The 23,794-nt window shown below is 39.6% G+C and overlaps 1 protein-coding gene across 3 annotated transcripts in view; it reads right to left on the minus strand.

Annotated features, from left to right (window-relative positions):
• Positions 1-674: 674 nt before the first annotated feature.
• grb14 (growth factor receptor-bound protein 14) overlaps positions 675-23,794 on the minus strand; it is a 35,798-nt gene continuing 12,678 nt past the window's right edge. For 2 of the 3 annotated variants that reach the window (XM_062070466.1, XM_062070468.1), the window contains 10 exons: positions 21,810-21,884; positions 21,597-21,734; positions 15,270-15,380; positions 15,109-15,204; positions 14,056-14,118; positions 10,797-10,913; positions 10,665-10,734; positions 10,504-10,591; positions 6,568-6,661; positions 675-2,230 (listed from right to left, as the gene is read on the minus strand). In XM_062070466.1, the coding sequence (XP_061926450.1) occupies positions 2,084-2,230; positions 6,568-6,661; positions 10,504-10,591; positions 10,665-10,734; positions 10,797-10,913; positions 14,056-14,118; positions 15,109-15,204; positions 15,270-15,380; positions 21,597-21,734; positions 21,810-21,884 (999 nt within the window). In that variant the 3' untranslated portion in view covers positions 675-2,083. The remainder of the gene's footprint in view (positions 2,231-6,567; positions 6,662-10,503; positions 10,592-10,664; positions 10,735-10,796; positions 10,914-14,055; positions 14,119-15,108; positions 15,205-15,269; positions 15,381-21,596; positions 21,735-21,809; positions 21,885-23,794) is intronic. The other variant, XM_062070467.1, reaches the window with a different exon arrangement.

Below are 23,794 nucleotides of genomic sequence, written 5' to 3' on the forward strand. Positions count from 1 at the left end.
GTATCAGATTGTCTGATAGACACAGTATCAGATTGTCTGATAGACACAGTATCATATTGTCTGACGGACACAGTATCAGATTGTCTGATAGACACAGTATCAGATTGTCTGTTAGACATAGTATCAGATTGTCTGATAGACACAGTATCAGATTGTCTAATAGACACAGTATCAGATTGTCTGATAGACACAGTATCATATTGTCTGATGGACACAGTATCAGATTGTCTAATAGACACAGTATCAGATTGTCTGATAGACACAGTATCATATTGTCTGATAGACACAGTATCAGATTGTCTGATAGACACAGTATCATATTGTCTGATGGACACAGTATCATATTGTCTGATAGACACAGTATCAGATTGTCTGAAAGACACAGTATCAGATTGTCTAATAGACACAGTATCAGACTGTCTGATGGACACAGTATCAGATTGTCTGATAGACACAGTATCAGATTGTCTGAAAGACACAGTATCAGATTGTCTAATAGACACAGTATCAGACTGTCTGATGGACACAGTATCAGATTGTCTGATAGACACAGTATCAGACTGTCTGATGGACACAGTATCATATTGTCTGATGGACACAGTATCAGACTGTCTGATGGACACAGTATCAGAGTCGATATGAAGATAATTAGTAGCTATAACAAGACACATATATTCACACAAAAAGACTTTATGAAGTCAGCAGGAGATGACCAGATGATACAGAACATCTTAAAGGAGATTCCCTGAATGATATCATACTGCTTGTAGTTTAGAAGAAATAAAAGTGTTCAAATAAAAAATGTCCAAACCTCTCCAAGTAATCCCAAATACTGACCTGGACTAAAACTGATCAACTACATTCATGTAATGTACACCTGGATCTCTTGTAGAGTAGTCTTGATCCTGTGAGGCTCTGCTGGTCCTGGTTGTCACACCCTGGTCCTGGTCCTGGTCCTGGTTGTTACACCCTGGTCATGGTTGTTAAAGTCTGGTCCTGGTTGTCAAAGTCTGGTCCTGGTTGTCAAAGTATGGTCCTGGTTGTCAAAGTATGGTCCTAGTTGTCAAAGTCTGGTCCTGGTTGTCAAAGTCTGGTCCTGGTTGTCAAAGTATGTTCCTGGTTGTCAAAGTGTGGTCCTGGTTGTCAAAGTATGTTCCTGGTTGTCACACGCTGGTCCTGGTTGTCAAAGTATGTTCCTGGTTGTCAAAGTGTGGTCCTGGTTGTCAAAGTATGTTCCTGGTTGTCAAAGCATGGTCCTGGTTGTCAAAGTATGGTCCTGGTTGTCAAAGTATGGTCCTGGTTGTCAAAGTCTGGTCCTGGTTGTCAAAGTATGTTCCTGGTTGTCACAAGGTGGTCCTGGTTGTCACACCCTGTTCCTGGTTTTCATAGTATGGTCCTGGTTGTCACAAGGTGGTCCTGGTTGTCAAAGTATGGTCCTGGTTGTCACACGCTGGTCGTGGTTGTCAAAGTATGGTCATGGATGTCAAAGTACGGTCCTGGTTGTCACACGCTGGTCCTGGTTTTCATAGTATGGTCCTGGTTGTCAAAGTATGTTCCTGGTTGTCACACGCTGGTCCTGGTTTTCATAGTATGGTCCTGGTTGTCAAAGTATGGTCATGGATGTCAAAGTATGTTCCTGGTTGTCACAAGGTTGTCCTGGTTTTCATAGTATGGTCCTGGTTGTCACAAGGTTGTCCTGGTTTTCATAGTATGGTCCTGGTTGTCAAAGTATGTTCCTGGTTGTCACACACTGGTCCTGGTTTTCATAGTATGGTCCTGGTTGTCAAAGTATGTTCCTGGTTGTCACAAGGTTGTCCTGGTTGTCAAAGTATGTTCCTGGTTGTCACAAGGTGGTCCTGGTTGTCAAAGTACGGTCCTGGTTGTCACAAGGTGGTCCTGGTTGTCAAAGTACGGTGCTGGTTGTCACAAGGTGGTCCTGGTTGTCACAAGGTGGTCCTGGTTGTCACAAGGTGGTCCTGGTTGTCAAAGTACGGTCCTGGTTGTCACAAGGTGGTCCTGGTTGTCACAAGGTGGTCCTGGTTGTCACAAGGTGGTCCTGGTTGTCACAAGGTGGTCCTGGTTGTCACAAGGTGGTCCTGGTACAGTGTTGTTTGAGTTTGCAGGGCAGCACACCCCGGTTGAGCTGGTAGAAGTCCACCAGCTGAATCAAGTCCAAGAAGCGGGTGTGACCATCGTCCAGACTGTGGACCGAGTCCCCTTCATCCTGGACCTGCAGTGTGGTACAAGATGGAGATGAGAACCAACACCAGACCCAGACGGTTGACGTCCACCGTGGGACTCATACAGAGGGTCACCTTTGCTCCATGTGGCCACCAGAGGGTGCTGCCTCTCACATGGTGCTATGGACATGGAGCCAGTAATACAACTATTACAGTCTAGGACTCTTTTTGCCCTCAAAGTCCTCCTTTGTCCAGACAATTAGTGCCTGGACGTGTCAACGTTTACAAAAACAACAAAAAAAGTGATTTTGATGAAATAAATCTATTGACCTGATCACTCTAGTACCGATCACATCCTGATATCACATACTTGTTTATCCACACCTTTGATGTATGGATGGATCCACCCTCCTCTTACACGACCTAGAGCCGTTGTGTAAATGATAAATAAAAATAAAATACAATGATTTGCAAATCCTTTTCAACCTAATTCAAATGACTAGACTGCAAAGACAAGATATTTCATGTTCACACTAAAAAAAAATTTAAAAAAAATTTGGCGAAGCACTTCTGGGTGTTGTTGATAAATATATGTGGCTTTTGCATAGTAGAGTTTTAACTTGCACTTACAGATGTAGCGACCGACTGTATGTACTGAGAGTGGTTTTCTGAAGTGTTCCTGAACCCGTGTGGTGATATCCTTTACACACTGATGTGGCTTTTTTTAATGCAGAACCGCCTGAGGGATCCAAGGTGCGTAATATCATGGCTTACGTGCAGCGATTTCTGCAGATTCTCTGAACCTTTTGATGATATTACGGAGCGTAGATGGTGAAATCCCTAAATTCCTTGTTGAGAAATGTTGTTCTTCAACAATTTTCTCAGGCGTTTGTTGACAAAGTGGTGACCCTCGCCCCCGTCCTCGTTTGTGAACGACTGAGCATTTCACGGAAGCTGCTTTTATACCCAATCATGGCACCCACCTGTTCCCAACTAGCCTGTTCACCTGTGGGACGTTCCAAATAAGTCTTTGGTGAGCATTCCTCAACTTTCTCAGTCTTTTTTGCCACTTGTGCCAGCTTTTTTGAAACACGTTGCAGGCATCACATTCCAAATGAGCTAATATTCTCAGTGTGAACATCAAATATCTTGTCTTTGCAGTCTATTCAATTGAATATAAGTTGAAAAGGATTTGTTGTATTCTCTTGTTATTTGCCATTTACACAACGTGACAACTTCACGGGTGTTGTGGACAGGCCGTGTAGCGACCGTGACAACGCAACCCTTATTGCTATGTTATCCTCTATAGAACTATTATTAATGTTCATTTCCTGTCAATATTAGCGCATTTCTGCTTAAACCTGAATAAATACTTCCACTTTCTTATGTTGTTTCAAGCTAGCTTAGCGGTTAGCTTAGTTATTAGCATGCCTGCTCTCGGTGTGTAACATGTTTAGTCTCATCTTCCAGCATTAATATTACTTGATAATGATACTTTATAGTAACACTTAAGATATTTTAAATTCCGTCGTTTTTGGATGGTAATTAACTTAGGAGGAGTGGCGGCACACTGAGTAGGGGGGGCACATAAATAGCTGCTAGCTTGTTAGCCGGGAGACTGAAAACAAACACGGTGTCAACCAGAGGGGATTAGTATTAAAAGCCATGGATCATCAACCGCGATAACTCGGGATGTATACTTAGTACCGGTATTTGTTGGTACCGGTTCCTAATTGGGTTGGTACAGAAGGACAAATGTTACAGCTATTGGTATTTTTTATTTCTTCATTCATAGAACCCTAACCCGTAATTACGGCAGGGTGTTGAATTCACTTACTTGTAGGTGCGGCGTATAAAAAGAAGACTTGGAATAATGACAAATAAGGAAGCAACACCACAGAAAAGTACTTTAACAACAATAATTCCTCCTCAAAGGATGCTACATGATGTTGGTGGTCTACAGTCTCTGTGCTATTAGAAAATGGTAATAGAAAAGGCATTTTTATTTAATCCAATAAGAGTACCAACTAAAACTGGTGGGAATATCGATATTGGTATCGGTAAAATCTTAAGGATATACTTTTGTAGCGATCACGTGTACTATTTCACGAAAGTAGGTCGATACTGATTACTGACCATTTGATTGGCTCAGTCGGAGTTAAGATGCGTCAAATGAAGTATTTTCCAACTATCACGGTACTATTATAGTACCGCGATACTAATGAATAATATTCGGTACTATACCACCTCTAAAAAGTACCGGTTCCCCCGGAGTACTTACAAGCAGACAGAAAAGGGAGAATGGACACATTTTGGCGTAAAAAGTCAAGATAAAGGTGAAGTTATAACACTGAAACACCCTCAGGAAGAGCTGCTTTAAGACATGGCTAGCTAGCTAGCGGCTAACGTCCATCCGCAGTGTTTTAGCTACTTCTAAGTCACTAATCCTGGCCTCCATGGCGACAAATAAAGTATGTTTCTTACAAGTATTATTATCGCAATAGCTCGCCGCTAACAAAAGCTAGCGCAACTGAATGTAAACAAACGCCATGGGTGGATCTACACCTGACGTCCACTGTAATGATACCAAGCACAGGAGCGTATCGAGTCGATACTACTATATACTATATTTATTCAATTAAAAAAAAATCATGTTATGCTTATAAAGTCAGGAGATACGTCCCCGGACACAAGGGGACTTTGAATATGACCAATGTATGATCCTGCTTGGTATCAGATCGATACCTAAATGTGTGGTATCATCCAAAACTAATGTCAAGTATCAAAGAAGAGAAGAATAAGTGATTATGACATTTTAGCAGAAGTGTAGATAGAACATGTTGAAACAGAAAACAGCGCGACACCTACCCTTTACATCAGTATTGGTTTATTAGGTATTATATTTTATTGTATGATCCTGTAACTACTTGGTATCGGATCCATACCTAAATGTGAAGTATCGTCCAAAACTAATGTAAAGCATCAAAGAAGAGAAGAATAAGTGATTATTACATTTGAACAGAAGTGTAGATAGAACATGTTAAAACAGGAAATAAGCAGATATTAACAGTAAATTAACTAGTGGATTAATCATCCATTTTTTACAGTTTGTCCCTCATAATGTGTACAAAATAGTAGGTGTATAAATGACATAATATGTTACTGCAGACTAATTACGAGTCTTTGTTTGTTTACTTGCAATGGGAGACCCGGCTTTCTGCTCCGCCGCTCCCAGTCTGTAGGAACGCTCTCCCTGACCACCTGAGGGCACCACAGACTGTGGATGCTTTTAAAAATGGCTTAAAAACCCTTCTTTTTAAAAAAAAACATTTTATTAGATGTATGCATACTAGTTCTAGATATTAGGCTGCTCTAGCTTTTATTTTTATTGATTTTTATTATCTTTTAATTTTATTTTAATTAATTTATTTATTTATTATTATTTTTTTAATACACTGTAGCATTTTGAAGTTGTTTGCTCAATGTAAAGTGTTTTTTTTACAAATAAAATCTATTATTATTATTATTATTATTACTACTAAAAGACAAGTTGTCTAGTACAGTGGTCCCCAACCACCGGTACCGGTCCGTGGACCGATTGGTACCGGGCCGTGGCAGCACAAGAAAAAAAAAAAATAGATTTTTTTTTTTTTTTTTTTTTTTTTTTTTTTTAAGTCAACATAAAAAACACAATATATACATTAAAAATTTTTAAAAAAAAATAGATTATTTTTTTTTTTTTTTTTTTTTTTTTAAGTCAACATAAAAAACACAATATATACATTATATATCAATATAAATCAATACAGTCTGCAGGGATACAGTCCGTAAGCACACATGATTGTATTTCTTTATCAGAAAAAAATATATATATATATAAATATATATTTATCCCCCGGTCCGTGGGACACATACTAGACCACTGGTCTAGTATGTTCACTATTTTATTTAAGGACTAAATTACAATAGTAAACATATGTTTCATGTACACTAAGATTTTTTTGTTCAAATAAAGACAATAATAAAACATTTTGTGGTGCCCTTTATTTAGAAAATTATCGAAAAGTATCGAAATATTGGTATCGGGACAACACTACAATGCTATTTCTGCATTCTTTTGAAAATATGTTTTGTATTAAATCAATATTGTGACAATTGATAGTTTAATTTGCTCATTTTGTTAGGACGATTTGGAAAACGTGAGCCATACCTATTTCAAACCGGCACGTTCAGCTTCAATTTATTGCCGCTATGAATATTGTAAGACTTTCTAATGACGAGTCTTTCACACCGACCTCCGTCTGACCCACGCCCATGAATAAATCCTGACGGACTTGCTAAAGAATAAGAGATAATGACTTGTATTGTGTTTAAGGCGCTCACCCACCGGTAATATTTGGAAGTGTTTGACTTTCTGCATGTGGCACAGCGACAGCACGAAGGTCTTGGGCTTGCTTTGGCTTTCCCGCACAAGAAACAACCTGAAAACAAAACATAAAGATTGACATCACGTATTTTCATCACCAAAAAATATATTTTTGAATGATTATAAGCAGACACTGTCATTATCTGGGTTATTCACTAGGTAGCACTGCCACCTGGTGGGGTTTAGTTGCTACTGCAGTGTTGGAGAAGTGTGCTGTCTACTCTATCCCATCCATCCATTTTTCTACCGCTTGTCCCTTTTGGGGTCGTGGGGGGTGCTGGAGCCTATCTCAGCTGCATTATAAATGTTTATTAGAGTCTATGTGGTTGTTTAGGGCCACAACCACAAGGGGGCCACCTGATCATAGCATACTGTAAGCTCAGGAAATGTCTTTTTAAAATTTAATCTAAATCTATTTTCTACCGCTTGTCCCTCTCTGGGTCGACATCATAAATGTTGAGATAAAATACATTTTTGCAGTGATTGAATTGAGAAATGTGTATGGATGGCTCGGCTAGCTACACACCCAAAATGAAACACTTCACGTTCGCTCGACACGAACGTCACTTTAGGATAGAAGAAAGGTAAGGTAAGAAAAGACAAATATATGTTGACGTTTCACGTTTGCCTCTCACTGTTTCTGAACCGTAGGGTTAGGGGGTTAGGTTTGGGTCAGCGCCGCCCTAGTGGCTCCTTGGACCTCTTTTAGAGATGTGTGAAAATGGAAAAATATGGGGAAAAAAGGTATATTTTTTGTTTTACTATGGTTTCTGTAGGAGGACACAAACCTTCCTATCCATCCATCCATCCATCTTCTTCTGCTTATCCGAGGTCTGGTTGCGGGGGCATACTTCCCTCTCCCCAGCCACTTCGTCCAGCTCTTCCTGGGGTATCCCGAGGTGTTCCCAGGCCAGCCGGGAGACATAGTCTTCCCAACGTGTCCTGGGTCTTCCCCTAACATTCGGACGTGCCCTAAACACCTCTCTAGGAATGCGTTCGGGTGGCATCCTGACCAGATGCCCGAACCACCTCATCTGGCTCCTCTCCATGTGGAGGAGCAGCGGCTTAACTTTGAGCTCCCCCCGGATGACAGAGCTTCTCACCCTATCTCTAAGGGAGAGACCCGCCATCTGGCGGAGGAAACTCATTTTGTCCGCTTGTCCTTTCGGTCATAACCCAAAGCTCATGACCATAGGTGAGGATGGGAACGTAGAACAACCGGTAAATTGAGAGCTTTGCCTTCCGGCTCAGCTCCTTCTTCACCACAACGGATCGATACAGCGTCCGCATTACTGAAGACGCCGCACTGATCCGCCTGTCGATCTCACGATCCACTCTTCCCCACTCGTGAACAAGACTCCGAGGTACTTGAACTCCTCCACTTGGGGCAGGGTCTCCTCCCCAACCCGGAGATGGCACTCCACCCTTTTCCGGGCGAGAACCATGGACTCGGACTTGGGGGTGCTGCTTCTCATCCCAGTCGCTTCACACTCGGCTGCGAACCGATCCAGTGAGAGCTGAAGATCCTGGCCAGATGAAGCCATCAGGACCACATCATCTGCAAAAAGCAGAGACCTAATCCTGCAGCCACCAAACCAGATCCCCTCAACGCCTTGACTGCGCCTAGAAATTCTGTCCATAAAAGTTCTGAACAGAATGGGTGACAAAGGGCAGCCTTGGTGGAGTCCAACCCTCACTGGAAACGTGTCCGACTTACTGCCGGCGATGCGGACCAAGCTCTGACACTGATCGTACAGGGAGCGGACCACCACAATCAGACAGTCCGATACCCCATACTCTCTGAGCACTCCCCACAGGACTCTCCGAGGGACACGGTCCAATGCCTTCTCCAAGTCCTTCCTAATTGTTAGAAATCCCACAGTTTGTACTAAACATGCTTCACTGATGAGAGAAGTCGGCAAGCACCGTTTTGTCCTACTAATTTCAGCGATCCTTGAACTCACCGGAGTTTGTTTACATGCACAACTTTCTCCCACGCTGCCACAGAAAGACGCCCTTTTCGTCTCATTTTGTCCGCCAAACGTTTTACGCTGTGCGTGAATGCGCAAAGGTGAGCTCTGTTGATGTTATTGACTTGTTGGAGTGCTAATGAGTCTGCCGGTTGCGATAGCCAATCGGATGACGAGTTGTTGACAGTAGCCCATCTAGGTAGCCTTATGTTAACACGTGACTGCGATTGGATTTTCCCAAGCGAGTATCCAATCACAAGTTTTCAATTTGCGAAAAGCAGGAAGTGGCACCGGGGCCATACCCGGCCAGCGGAGAAATCATCGGTTCTCAATTTTTTAACTATATATTTTATTTATTTAATTTTCTACATTTAATATGTTTTTTTTACAATAATTTAATTTTGACAGTACCACGTAAGATATGTTTTGAATGCTGATGCGGGTTTATTGATTTTTTTTTACTGTTTTGGTGTGTTTCTGTGTAGTATTTCTCCAGCCGTGGTTATGCGGTGACGTCAATTATGGTATTTCGAGGGGTGTTTATTGAAGTCGGACTAGGTAGGACGTCACTGAAGGCCTAGGTAGCCTTACGTTAAACGTGACTGCGATTGGATTTTCCCAAGCGAGTATCCAATCGCTAGTTTTCAATTTGCGAAAACCAGGAAGTGGAAGCCATACCCGGCCAGCGGAGAAATCATCGGTTCTCAATTTTTTAACTATATATTTTATTTATTTATTTATTTTTCCACATTTAATATGTTTTTTTTACAATCATTTAATTTTGACAGTAGCATGTAAGATATGTTTTTGGCACTGGGGCCATACCCGTACCCGGCCAGGGGAGAAATAATCGGTTCTCAATTTTTTAATTTTATTTATTTAATTTTCCACATTTAATGTTTTTTTTACAATCATTTAATTTTGACAGTAGCACGTAAGATATGTTTTTGGCACTGGGGCCATACCCGTACCCGGCCAGCGGAGAAATCATCGGTTCTCAATTTTTTTATTTTATTTATTTAATTTTCAACATTTAATATGTTTTTTTTACAATAATTTAATTTTGACAGTAGCACGTACGATATGTTTTAAAATGCTGATGCGGGTTTATTGATTTTTAAAACGGTTTTGGTGTGTTTCTGTGTAGTATTTCTCCAGCCGTGGTCATGCGGTGACGTCAATTATGGTATTTCGAGGGGTGTTTATTGAAGTCGGACTAGGTAGGACGTCAATGAAGGCCTATGTAGCCTTACGTTAAACGTGACTGCGATTGGATTTTCCCGAGCGAGTATCCAATCACAAGTTTTCAATTTGCGAAAAGCAGGAAGTGGCACTGGGGCCATACCCGTACCCGGCCAGCGGAGAAATAATCGGTTGTCAATTTTTTAATTGTATTTATTTAATTTTCCACATTTAATGTTTTTTTTACAATCATTTAATTTTGACAGTAGCACGTAAGATATGTTTTTGGCACTGGGGCCATACCCGTACCCGGCCAGCGGAGAAATAATCGGTTCTCAATTTTTTAATTGTATTTATTTAATTTTCCACATTTAATATGTTTTTTTTACAATCATTTAATTTTGACAGTACCACGTACGATATGTTTTAAAATGCTGATGCGGATTTATTGATTTTTAAAACTGTTTTGGTGTGTTTCTGTGTAGTATTTCTCCAGCCGTGGTCATGCGGTGACGTCAATTATGGTATTTCGAGGGGTGTTTATTGAAGTCGGACTAGGTAGGACGTCACTGAAGGCCTAGGTAGGAAACGCACAAGCTGTCTAGTGGAAAAGTTGTGTACCGAGGTGCAAAAAGTAAAGAACCCCAAGCGGTAGAAAATGGATGGATTATTATTATAATTCTCAGGAGACCTTTGCACGTCTGCTTTAGGTCATGTTGTGATGTCATGCAACAGCGCCCCCTACCCGTCCACAGGACCCTGCTGAGTGATGAGGAGCTGAGCTTCATCCCGGGACAATCGGCCGTAGAACCAAGGCTGCGCTAAATGGAGAGCTGATACACGTAACGAGTCAGTGCTTTCACTTTGGGACGGGTGTTGTTGACATGGAGCAGACAAGAGTGGCACCTAGAGAGCAGACGGAGCTCTGGGACGCAGACGGACCTCCGTGGGCACTCAGACGCTGGCAGCCCTTCCTCTAAAACACAATTCAGACTGCATTTGTTTGTCACCGCCGACCTCGGGTGTTGCAGGACTCACCCGCCAGGCCAGGCCTTCCTCCACAGCCGCAGACAGGACTTCCGAGGGCTTCTCAATCACACGGCTGTGTTGGCCCGAGAAGTCCATGGCCACCAGGGAGTTCTCAGAGATGCTCCTCTGCAGGAGTGACATCTTTAGGAGGGCTGCACTTCTCACAACATGCATCAATAAATACTGCTTTAGGATCATGAATGCACAATAATAATAATAATAATAATAATACAATAAAATACTCCACACTGGTGAGTAACAAAACAATATAAAACATTTCATTCAAAATATATGTACAAAAATTAAATATAGATTAGAATATAAACAAAATCCTAAATAGCGAGAATAATAGTGTTAATAGCGATGAATGGAAAGTAAGAGAATAAAATTGAAGGACCTTTGACAAGTTATGAAGCGATAAATGAAGCAAAGTCACAAAGAAATATATGTTAGTATTGTAATTGTGTTGTAATAATAGTATAATAGCATTGTAATAATAGTATTGTAATTGTATTTTTATAATAGTATTGTAATTGTATTGTAATATTAGTAATGTAATTGTAATGTAATAATAGTATAATAGTATTGTAATTGTATTTTAATAATAGTATAATAGTATTGTAATTGTGTTGTAATAATAGTATAATAGTATTGTAATAATAGTATTGTAATTGTATTGTAATATTAGTAATGTAATTGTAATGTAATAATAGTATTATAGTATTGTAATTGTATTTTAATAATAGTATAATAGTATTGTAATTGTATTGTAATAACAGTGTAATAGTATTGTAATTGTATTGTAAAAGTATTGTAATAATAGTATAATAATGGTATAATAACATTGTAATTGTATTGTAATAATAGTATAATAGTATTGTAATTGTGTTGTAATAATAGTATAATAGTATTGTAATAATAGTATTGTAGTTGTATTTTTATAATAGTATTGTAATTGTATTGTAATATTAGTAATGTAATTGTAATGTAATAATATATAATAGTACTGTAATTGTATTTTGATAATAGTATAATATTATTGTAATAACAGAGTAATAGTATTGTAATTGTATTGTAATAATATTGTAATAATAGTACAATAATAGTATAATAACATTGTAATTGTATTGTAATAATAGTATAATAGTATTGTAATTGTGTTGTAATAATAGTATAATAGTATTGTAATAATAGTATAATAGTATTGTAATTGTGTTGTAATAATAGTATAATAGTATTGTAATAATAGTATTGTAATTGTATTTTTATAATAGTATTGTAATTGTATTGTAATATTAGTAATGTAATTGTAATGTAATAATATATAATAGTACTGTAATTGTATTTTGATAATAGTATAATAGTATTGTAATTTTATTGTAATAGAGTAATAGTATTGTAATTGTATTGTAATAGTATTGTAATAATAGTATGATAATAGTATATTAACATTGTAATTGTATTGTAATAATAGTATAATAGTATTGTAATTGTGTTGTAATAATAGTATAATAGTAATGTAATAATAGTATAATGCTATTGTAATTGTATTGTAATATAATTATAATTTTATTGTAATAATATTTTTGTAATGGTATTGTAATAATAGTATAATAGTATTGTAATTGTGTTGTAATAATAGTATGATAGTATTGTAATAATAGTATAATAGTATTGTTTTATATTGTAATAATAGTATAATAGTATTGTAATAATAGTATAATAATAGAATAATAGTATTGTAATTTTATTGTAATAATATTATAATAATATTGTAATAATAGTATAATAGTATTTTAAATTTGTTGTAATAATAGTATAATAGTATTGTAATAATAGTATAATAGTATTGTAATTGTGTTGTAATAAAAGCATAATAGTATTGTTTTATATTGTAATAATAGTATAATAGTATTGTAATAATAGTATAATGGTATAATAGTATTGTTTTATATTGTGATAATAATATAATAGTATTGTAATAATAGTAAAATAATAGTATAATAGTATTGTAATCATATTGTAATAATAGTATTGTAGTAATATTGTAATTGTAATATAATAATAGTATAATAGTACTGTTTTATATTGTAATAATAGGGGGTGCTGAGCCTATCTCAGCTGCATTACATCAACAAAATGATGATTATCATCTACATCAACAATATGATGTGTATCAGCTACATCAACAATATGATGTGTATCATCTACATTAACAATATGATGTGTATCATCTACATCAACAATATGATGTGTATCATCTACATCAACAATATGATGTGTATCATCTACATCAACAATATGATGTGTATCATCTACATCAACAATATGATTTGTATCATCTACATCAACAATATGATTTGTATCATCTACATCAACAATATGATGTGTATCATCTACATCAACAATATGATTTGTATCATCTACATCAACAATATGATTTGTATCATCTAATTCAACAATATGATTTGTATCATCTACATCAACAATATGATGTGTATCATCTACATCAACACTATGATTTGTATCATCTACATCAACTATATGATTTGTATCATCTACATCAACAATATGATTTGTATCATCTACATCAACAATATGATGTGTATCATCTACATCAACACTATGATGTGTATCATCTACATCAACAATATGATGTGTATCATCTACATCAACAATATGATTTGTATCATCTACATCAACTATATGATTTGTATCATCTACATCAACAATATGATGTGTATCATCTACATCAACAATATGATGTGTATCATCTACATCAACACTATGATTTGTATCATCTACATCAACACTATGATGTGTATCATCTACATCAACAATATGATGTGTATCATCTACATCAACAATATGATTTGTATCATCTACATCAACTATATGATTTGTATCATCTACATCAACAATATGATGTGTATCATCTACATCAACTATATGATGTGTATCATCTACGTCAACAATATGATTCGCCTGAGTAGCTGGACAGGACAAAATAAAAACATTTAAATCATATGCCACACCTGTGAGGTGGGGTGGTTTACCTTGGCCAAGAAGAAATGCTCACTAACACAGATTTAGACAGTTGAGAGGTCTTTTGAGTGTATAGTCAAAGTTTTACACCTTTGACTTCAACTCATGAAAAATGGGAGCAAAAACAAAAGTGTTGTGTTTATATTTATAGTACAACAACACATATTTATTATTATAGAGTAACGACACCTGTCATAATTAGTATATTTTACACAATAATTACCATTGGAGAAGGTTTTTGTTTGTGGTGTGGCAGCATGAAGTTGTGGTACAGCTGCATGCCGTACTGGAAGAGAAACAAGAGTTATTCCAAGTAATTTCTTATTAACCACATGATGAACATGTTGTATGCTTGTTGTGTTGCTGTGTTGCATATGCAAATGAGCAGTTGATGGGCACTGGAAGAAGCAAACAAGACAATATGGAGTTGGTGTTCACCATAAAGCACGATGCTCACTCTAAACGAAGCATGTCCATCTTCAAATAGCACATTAATAACATTCATATTGTAAAACGTCTGGAAATACATGTACATGACCATGTACCACTGAAACATGACCATGGACCACAGAAACATGACCAGGGACCACTGAAACATGACCAGGGACCACGGAAACATGACCATGGACCATGGAAACATGACCATGGACCCCTGAAACATGACCATGGACCCCTGAAACATGACCATGGACCACTGAAACATGACCATGGACCACTGAAACATGACTATGGACCACTGAAACATGACCATGGACCACGGAAACATGACCAGGGACCACGGAAACATGACCATGGACCACGGAAACATGACCATGGACCCCTGAAACATGACCATGGACCACGGAAACATTACCATGGACCACTGAAACATGACCATGGACCCCTGAAACATGACCATGGACCACAGAAACATGACCATTGAACATTGAAACATGATCATGGACCTCTGAAACATGATCATGGACCACGGTCAGTGTATGAAACTCACTTTGTCACCATGGAGGCCAGGATTAGTGATTTAGAAGTAGCTAAAACACTGTGGATGGACGTTAGCCGCAAGCTAGCTAGCCATGCCTTAAAGCAGCTCTTCCTGAGGGTGTTTCAGTGTTATAACTTCACCTTTATCTTGACTTGTTACACCAAAATGCGTCCATTCTCCCTTTTCTGTCTACACGCCGTTTCTGCTTGTAAGTACTCTGTGTGTGTGCGCTGCCCAACATGCTCCTCAGCTGGTAAAACCAGCAATGCCACAAGTAACAATAATAAGAATAATAACCTTAAACAAGCGCACGGCTGTGATCCAACAGGTCCTGGTCTGTTCATCGTCCGCACAAAGCAGCTTCATGTCCCGGGGTGAAGAACACTTCATGGACTAGGAATGAAGCAGGTGTGAAACAAGAGAGACCACGTTCATGGTGGCAAGACGAGGCCGACTACCTTCACACAGAAGCAGAAGTCAGTCGGGGCCCCGTGGAGTTTTTTGCCGGACAAAAGTGTGAAGACGCTCCGGTCAGTAAAGTCCGCCAGGAACTGAAGATGCCACGGTTCCTGTGACATAGTTTAGTTAGTGCACCACATCTTTCTGTATGTTGGAGTCATTACATCCAGAATGTTCTCTACATCAGTGTTTTTCAACCACTGCACTGGGAAATTATGCAAATTCACCTAATTGGTCCAAAATAATTTTTTTTGCAAACCCTTAATCCATGTCAGTAGGTGGCAGCAGGTAAGCTAATTGCTTTGTAAAAGTCGGAACATGCAAAACGAAAGTAAAACTGAACTGGCCGCAAAGTAAACGAAAAAAAGAATGCTGGACGACAGCAAAGACTTACTGTGGAGCAGCAGATGGCGTCCACAAAGTGCACCCGTACACGACGTGGCAATCAACAACGTCCCCACAAAGAAGGACGGCGTCCGCACAACTGGAACAGTCTTGATTGCGAAAACAGAGCAGGTGCGGGGAATAGCTTTGTAGAAGTCGGAACGTGTCGGGCGAGACGAGGATGGTTTGTCGTGATCCCGATACGCAAAGCACAGCTGGAGGCGACGTGCAGGTAAAAAGGTATCTAATGCTTAGACCAAAAATGAACAAAACGGAAAGGAAAAGGCCATGAAGCATCGGGATGGCTGTGCAAAACGAAAGTAAAACTGAACTGGCCGCAAAGTAAACAAAAAACGGAATGCTGGACGACAGCAAAGACTTACTGTGGAGCAGCAGATGGCGTCCACAAAGTGCACCCGTACACGACGTGGCAATCAACAACGTCCCCACAAAGAAGGACGGCGTCCGCACAACTGGAACAGTCTTGATTGCGAAAACAGAGCAGGTGCGGGGAATAGCTTTGTAGAAGTCGGAACGTGTCGGGCGAGACGAGGATGGTTTGTCGTGATCCCGATACGCAGAGCACAGCTGGAGGCGGCGTGCAGGTAAAAAGGTAGCTAATGCGTAAACCAAAAATGAACAAAACGGAAAGGAAAAGGCCATGAAGCATCGGGATGGCTGTGCAAAACGAAAGTAAAACTGAACTGGCTGCAAAGTAAACAAAAAACGGAATGCTGGACGACAGCAAAGACTTACTGTGGAGCAGCAGACGGTGTCCACAAAGTGCACCCATACACGACGTGGCAATCAACAACGTCCCCACAAAGAAGGACGGCGTCCGCACAACTGGAACAGTCTTGATTGCGAAAACAGAGCAGGTGCGGGGAATAGCTTTGTAGAAGTCGGAACGTGTCGGGCGAGACGAGGATGGTTTGTTGTGATCCCGATACGCAGAGCACAGCGGGAGGCAGAGTGCAGGTAAAAGGGTATCTAATGCTTGAACCAAAAAATTAAAAAAAGGCAAGTCTCGCTAGGAAAAGGCACTGAAACATCGGGATGGCTGTGCAAAACGAAAGTAAAACTGAACTGGCCGCAAAGTAAAGAAAAACAGAATGCTGGACGACAGCAAAGACTTACTGTGGAGCAGCAGACGGCGTCCACAAAGTGCACCTGTACACGACATGGCAATCAACAACGTCCCCACAAAGAAGGACGGCGTCCGCACAACTGGAACAGTCTTGATTGCGAAAACAGAGCAGGTGCGGGGAATAGCTTTGTAGAAGTCGGAACGTGTCGGGCGAGACGAGGATGGTTTGTCGTGATCCCGATACGCAGAGCACAGAGGGAGGCGGCGTGCAGGTAAAAAGGTATCTAATGCTTAAACCAAAAATGAACAAAACGGAAAGGAAAAGGCCATGAAGCATCGGGATGGCTGTGCAAAACGAAAGTAAAACTGAACTGGCTGCAAAGTAAACAAAAAACGGAATGCTGGACGACAGCAAAGACTTACTGTGGAGCAGCAGACGGCGTCCACAATGTACGCCCGTACACGACATGGCAATCAACATCGTCCCCACAAAGAAGGACGGCGTCCGCACAACTGGAACAGTCTTGATTGCGAAAACAGAGCAGGTGCGGGGAATAGCTTTGTAGAAGTCGGAACGTTTCGGGTGAGACGAGGATGGTTTGTCGTGATCCCGATACGCAGAGCACAGAGGGAGGCGGCGTGCAGGTAAAAAGGTATCTAATGCTTAAACCAAAAATGAACAAAACGGAAAGGAAAAGGCCATGAAGCATCGGGATGGCTGTGCAAAACGAAAGTAAAACTGAACTGGCTGCAAAGTAAACAAAAAACGGAATGCTGGACGACAGCAAAGACTTACTGTAGAGCAGCAGACGGCGTCCACAATGTACGCCCGTACACGACATGGCAATCAACATCGTCCCCACAAAGAAGGACGGCGTCCGCACAACTGGAACAGTCTTGATTGCGAAAACAGAGCAGGTGCGGGGAATAGCTTTGTAGAAGTCGGAACGTTTCGGGCGAGACGAGGATGGTTTGTCGTGATCCCGATACGCAGAGCACAGAGGGAGGCGGCGTGCAGGTAAAAAGGTATCTAATGCTTAAACCAAAAATGAACAAAACGGAAAGGAAAAGGCCATGAAGCATCGGGATGGCTGTGCAAAACGAAAGTATAACTGAACTGGCTGCAAAGTAAACAAAAAACGGAATGCTGGACGACAGCAAAGACTTACTGTGGAGCAGCAGACGGCGTCCACAATGTACGCCCGTACACGACATGGCAATCAACATCGTCCCCACAAAGAAGGACGGCGTCCGCACAACTGGAACAGTCTTGATTGCGAAAACAGAGCAGGTGCGGGGAATAGCTTTGTAGAAGTCGGAACGTTTCGGGCGAGACGAGGATGGTTTGTCGTGATCCCGATACGCAGAGCACAGCGGGAGGCGGCGTGCAGGTAAAAAGGTATCTAATGCTTAAACCAAAAATGAACAAAACGGAAAGGAAAAGGCCATGAAGCATCGGGATGGCTGTGCAAAACGAAAGTAAAACTGAACTGGCTGCAAAGTAAACAAAAAACGGAATGCTGGACGACAGCAAAGACTTACTGTGGAGCAGCAGACGGCGTCCACAAAGTGCGCCCGTACACGACGTGGCAATCAACAACGTCCCCACAAAGAAGGACGGCGTCCGCACAACTGGAGCAGTCTTGATTGCGAAAACAGAGCAGGTGCGTGGAATAGCTTTGTAGAAGTCGGAACGTGTCGGGCGAGACGAGGATGGTTTGTCGTGATCCCGATACGCAGAGCACAGCGGGAGGCGGCGTGCAGGTAAAAAGGTATCTAATGCTTAAACCAAAAAATGAACAAAAGGCAAGTCTCGCTAGGAAAAGGCACTGAAGCATTGGGATGGCTGTGCAAAACGAAAGTAAAACTGAACTGGCCGCAAAGTAAACAAAAAACAGAATGCTGGACGACAGCAAAGACTTGAACGGTCTTAATTGCGAAAACAGAGCAGGTGCGGAGAATGACGCTCAAATGAAGACGTGAAGCTGCTACAGGGGAACACCAACAAAACAGGAAGGGCCCACCAAAATAACAGCGCAAGACAGGAACTAAAGCACTGTTTGGTCCAAAACATGTTTTGCTAGTTTTGGAATCCAAATAGCAGTGGACAGCGTTTGTCACCACGCTCCTATTTTGTGGGGGCCTCTGTCAGTCAGTCAGGGGCCCCAAAGTGTTCCAAGTCTCCCCCCTATAGATTTCCCCCCGGACGTCCTGATCCTCTCGCATGAAATTCATCTGTGACGTTTCGATCCATAAATGTAAACATGACAGGATATTGTTTGGATGCAGTTCAATTTGCTTGAGCATTGATGTGTCATCTCTTCTCCCTTTTCTCACGTTTAGTTCTGATCTCAAACACTACTAATATAGTACACAATCAACTGGATTCCATCACAGAAAGTTTTTCAAATGTTCAACCTAAATTGGCCCTAATTTTCCCTAATTTTCCCTAATTTTCCTAATTTTCCTAATTTTCCTAAATTGGCCCTAATTAGCATAATTTGTCTAAATTGGCCCTAAATTGTCCCTAATTGGCCTAAGTTGGCCCTAATTGGCCACTTAAATTAGCCCTAAATTGGCCCTAAATAAGTTGGCCCTAAATTGGCCCTAAATTGGCCCTACATTGACTCTAAATTGGCCCTACAAACATTTTACAAAGTAAATGCCTAATTTGCCTAAGTTGGCCCTGATTGGCCTTAAATTGGCCCTAAATTGGCCCTAAATAAATTGGCCCTAAATTGGCCTTAAATAAGTTGGCCCTAAGTTGGCCCTAAATTGGCTCTAAATTGGCTCTAAATTGGCTCTAAATTGGCTCTAAATTGGCCCTACAAACATTTTACAAAGTAAATGCCTAATTTGCCTAAGTTGGCCCTGATTGGCCTTAAATTGGCCCTAAATTGGCCCTAAATAAATTGGCCCTAAATTGGCCTTAAATAAGTTGGCCCTAAGTTGGCCCTAAATTGGCTCTAAATTGGCTCTAAATTGGCCCTACAAACATTTTACAAAGTGATCACTACAGACAGTTGTTTGCCAATTTAGTCCTTAAAAAAAATAGTGAAATACTAGACAATTTGTCTTTTAGTAGTAAGTAAACAAACAAAGTTGGCCCTAAATTGGCCCTAAATTGTCTCTAATTGGCCTAATTTGCCCAATCCTGCCTAATTTTCCTAAATTGGCCCTAATTTTCTTAAATTGGCTCTAAATTGGCCCTAATTGGCCTAATTTACCTAATTTTCCCTAATTTTCCCTAATTTGCCTAATTAGCCTAAATTGGCCCTAATTTGCCTAAATTGACCCTAAATTGGCCTAGATAAGTTGGCCCTAAATTGGCCCTAAATTGGCCCCAATTGGCCTATTTTACCTAATTTTCCCTAATTTTCCCTAATTTGCCTAATTAGCCTAAATTGGCCCTAATTTGCCTAAATTGACCCTAAATTGGCCCTAATTGGCCCAAAGTTGGCCCTAAATTGGCCCTAAATAAGTTGGCCCTAATTGGCCCTAAATTGGCCCTAAATTGGCTGTACAAATATTTTACAAAGTGATCACTGCAGACAGTTGTTTGCCAATTTAGTCCTTAAATAAAATAGTGAACATACTAGACAACTTGTCTTTTAGTAGTAAGTAAACAAACAAAGACTCCTAATTAGTCTGCTGACGTATGCAGTAACATATTGTGTCATTTATACACCTATTATTTTCTACACATTACGAGGGACAAACTGTATTAATCAACTTGTTCATTTACTGTTAACATCTGCCTATTTTCTCTTTTAACATGTTCTATCTACACTTCTGTTCAAATGTAATAATCACTTATTCTTCTCTTCGTTGATGCTTTACATTGGTTTTGGACGATACCACACAATTAGGTATCAATTCGATACCAAGTAGTTACAGGATCATACAATAAAATATAATACCTAATAAACCAATAATAATATGGTTAAAAAATACTGATGTAAAGGGTAGGTGTCACGCTGTTTTCTGTTTGAACATGTTCTATCTACACTTCTGCTAAAATGTAATAATCACTTATTCTTCTCTTCTCTGATACCACACATTAGTTTTGGAAGATACCACATATTTGTGTATCGATCCGATACCAAGCAGTTACAGGATCATACATTGGTCATATTCAAAGTCCTCATGTGTCCAGGGACGTATTTACTGACTTTATAAAAAAATATATATATTTTTTTTAAATGATGCTAAAAATATCAATGTAGTACTTAGTATCATTACAGTGGATGTCAGGTGTAGATCCACCCATGACATTTGTTTACATTGTGACGCCGGTGAGCTATTGTATCCTCCTACGGTGTGTCGTGAAGCATGTTTAGCTATTCCTCCTCCTCCAGTGATAACGGGAGGCCAAGGATTAGTGATTTAGAAGTAGCCAAAACACTGTGGATGGATGTTAGCCGCTAGCTAGCTAGCTATGTCTTAAAGCACCTCTTCCTGAGGGTGTTTCAGTGTTATAACTTCACCTTTATCTTGACTTTTTGACACCAAAATGCGTCCATTCTCCCTTTTCTGTCTACACACTGTGTCTGCCTATACGTACTCTGTGTGCGTGCACTGCCGAACATGCTCCTCTGCTGGTAAAACCAGCAATGTCATGCTCTCGAAGCGGTACTTTTCAAACAGAGTATAGTACCGTTTTTGATTCATTAGTACCGCGATACTATACTAGTACTGGTATACCGTACAACCCTATGTATGACTACGGTGATCTACCACACAACAAACTCTAGACTACGATACAGGGTGAAAGGAGTCGATTTCCTGTATTATAAAATGTATTTATGCTCCAACTATGAAAATATCTGGAAGCGTAACGCCGATGTCGACTGACCTTAGAAGTCCCTTTGTTGGAAACATAGAGCCCAGACCTGCGCAGGACAAAGTACAACTTCTTCCAGGACTTCCGGCTGGGTTCTTTGGTGTGGAGGTGTCCATGGATCTCTGGACCGGTGCTGGAGCTGAGGAAGATCTGCGTCGGGTGGAGAAATATCTGTGGTGAGCTTGTCCAGAGCAGCAGAAGAAATACCACTAAGGAGATTGGGACCTGCACAAGTTGGGAGTGATCCACCACTCTGTTGCTCTCGCTGGGTATGGACACCATGTGGTCCGGGAAGAAGTCCTAGGATGGATGTCAGTATATTTACCATATATATATATATATATATATATCATTTTTACAACTCTTTGGTAAGGCCATTCTAAAACCTTCATTGTAGCCTAAATTAAGCCATTCCTTTACCACTTTTGAGGTGTATTTTTCCAGTTCAACAAACAACTTAGTTTGTTTTGTCCTGATTAAGAGGAATTATTTGACGGTTGAAGTGGGTTGAAAAGTAGTCTACAGAAAAAAGGGTGGAAATAGGGCTTTGCAAAACCTGGGATTCTGGAAAATCCTGGAATTTTTTTGAATTTGGAAAATTGATATTTTCAATGTCCAGGATGAGTGGAATGTGTTGAAGGTGGAATGGTTGGAATGGGTTGAAAAATGTGGAAATGGTGCAACTTGGAAAAATGTCCCATTCATTTTGAATGGGGAAAAATGTCCCTGAAAACTGGATATTCTTGGAAATCCGGGAATTTTTTTTAATTGTTGAAGGAGAGCACACCATTTTGAAAATGTTGAATATTTTGGAGTTGGAACGGTTTGAATCGGATGAAAAATTGTGGAACTTTAAAAAATGTCTTATTTATTTCAATGGGAAGTTCATGGAAATGTGGGAATTTTGGGAAAAGCGGGAATTTTTTTTGAAAATGTTAAAAGACTTGAATTTTATGAATGAGTTGAAATGGTTGGTGATGGAATTTTTCAAATCGGTTGAGAAATGTTGAAGTAGTAACATTTTTAATTGAGAAATGGTATTAAGGAATTCCAGGAATTTCGGGAAAACCGGGAATTTTTCCAATTCAAAAAACAACTTTGTTTTTGTCCTAATTAAGAGGAATGTTTGGACGGTGGAACGCTTGAAGTGGGTTAAAAAATGTGGAAGGAGTAGTCTACAGAAAAAAGGGTGGAAATAGGGCTTTGCAAAACCTGGAATTCTGGGAAATCCTGGAATTTTTTTGAACTTGGAAACATGATAGTTTGTATTTCCAGGATGAGTGGAATGTGTTGAAGGTGGAATGGTTCGAATGGGTTGAAGAATGTGGAAATGGTGCAACTTGGGAAATTGTCCCATTCATTTTGAATGGGGAAAAATGTCCCTGAAAACTAGATATTCTTGGAAATCCGGGAATTTTTTTTAATTGTTGAAGGAGAGCCCACAATTTAGAAAATGTTGAATATTTTGGAGTTGGAACGGTTTGAATCGAATGAAAAATTGTGGAACTTTGAAAAATGTCCCATTAATTTCAATGGGAAGTTCATGAAAATGTGGGAATTGTGGGAAAAGCGGGAATTTTTTTTGGAAAATGTTAAAAGACTTGAATGTTATGAATGAGTTGAAATGGTTGGTGTTGGGATTTTTCAAATCGGATGAGAAATGTTGAAGTAGTAACATTTTTAATTGAGAAATGGTATTAAGGAATTCCAGGAATTTCGGGAAAACCGGGAATTTTTCCAGATCAAAAAACAACTTTGTTTTTGTCCTAATTAAGAGGAATGTTTGGGCGGTGGAACGCTTGAAGTGGGTTGAAAAATGTGGAAAGAGTAGTCTACAGAAAAAAGGGTGGAAATAGGGCTTTGCAAAACCTGGAATTCTGGAAAATCCTGGAATTGTTTTTTTAACTTTGGAAAATGATAGTTTGAATGTCCAGGATGAGTGGAATGTGTTGAAGGTAGAATGGTTGGAACGGGTTGAAAAATGTGGAAATGGTGCAACTTGGAAAAATGTCCCATTCATTTTGAATGGGGAAAAATGTCCCTGAAAACTGGATATTCTTGGAAATCCGGGAATTTTTTTTAATTGTTGAAGGAGAGCACACCATTTTGAAAATGTTGAATATTTTGGAGTTGGAACGGTTTGAATCGGATGAAAAATTGTGGAACTTTAAAAAATGTCTTATTTATTTCAATGGGAAGTTCATGGAAAT

The sequence above is a fragment of the Entelurus aequoreus genome, linkage group LG14, assembly GCF_033978785.1.
Source record: "Entelurus aequoreus isolate RoL-2023_Sb linkage group LG14, RoL_Eaeq_v1.1, whole genome shotgun sequence".
Lineage (NCBI taxonomy): Eukaryota > Metazoa > Chordata > Actinopteri > Syngnathiformes > Syngnathidae > Entelurus > Entelurus aequoreus.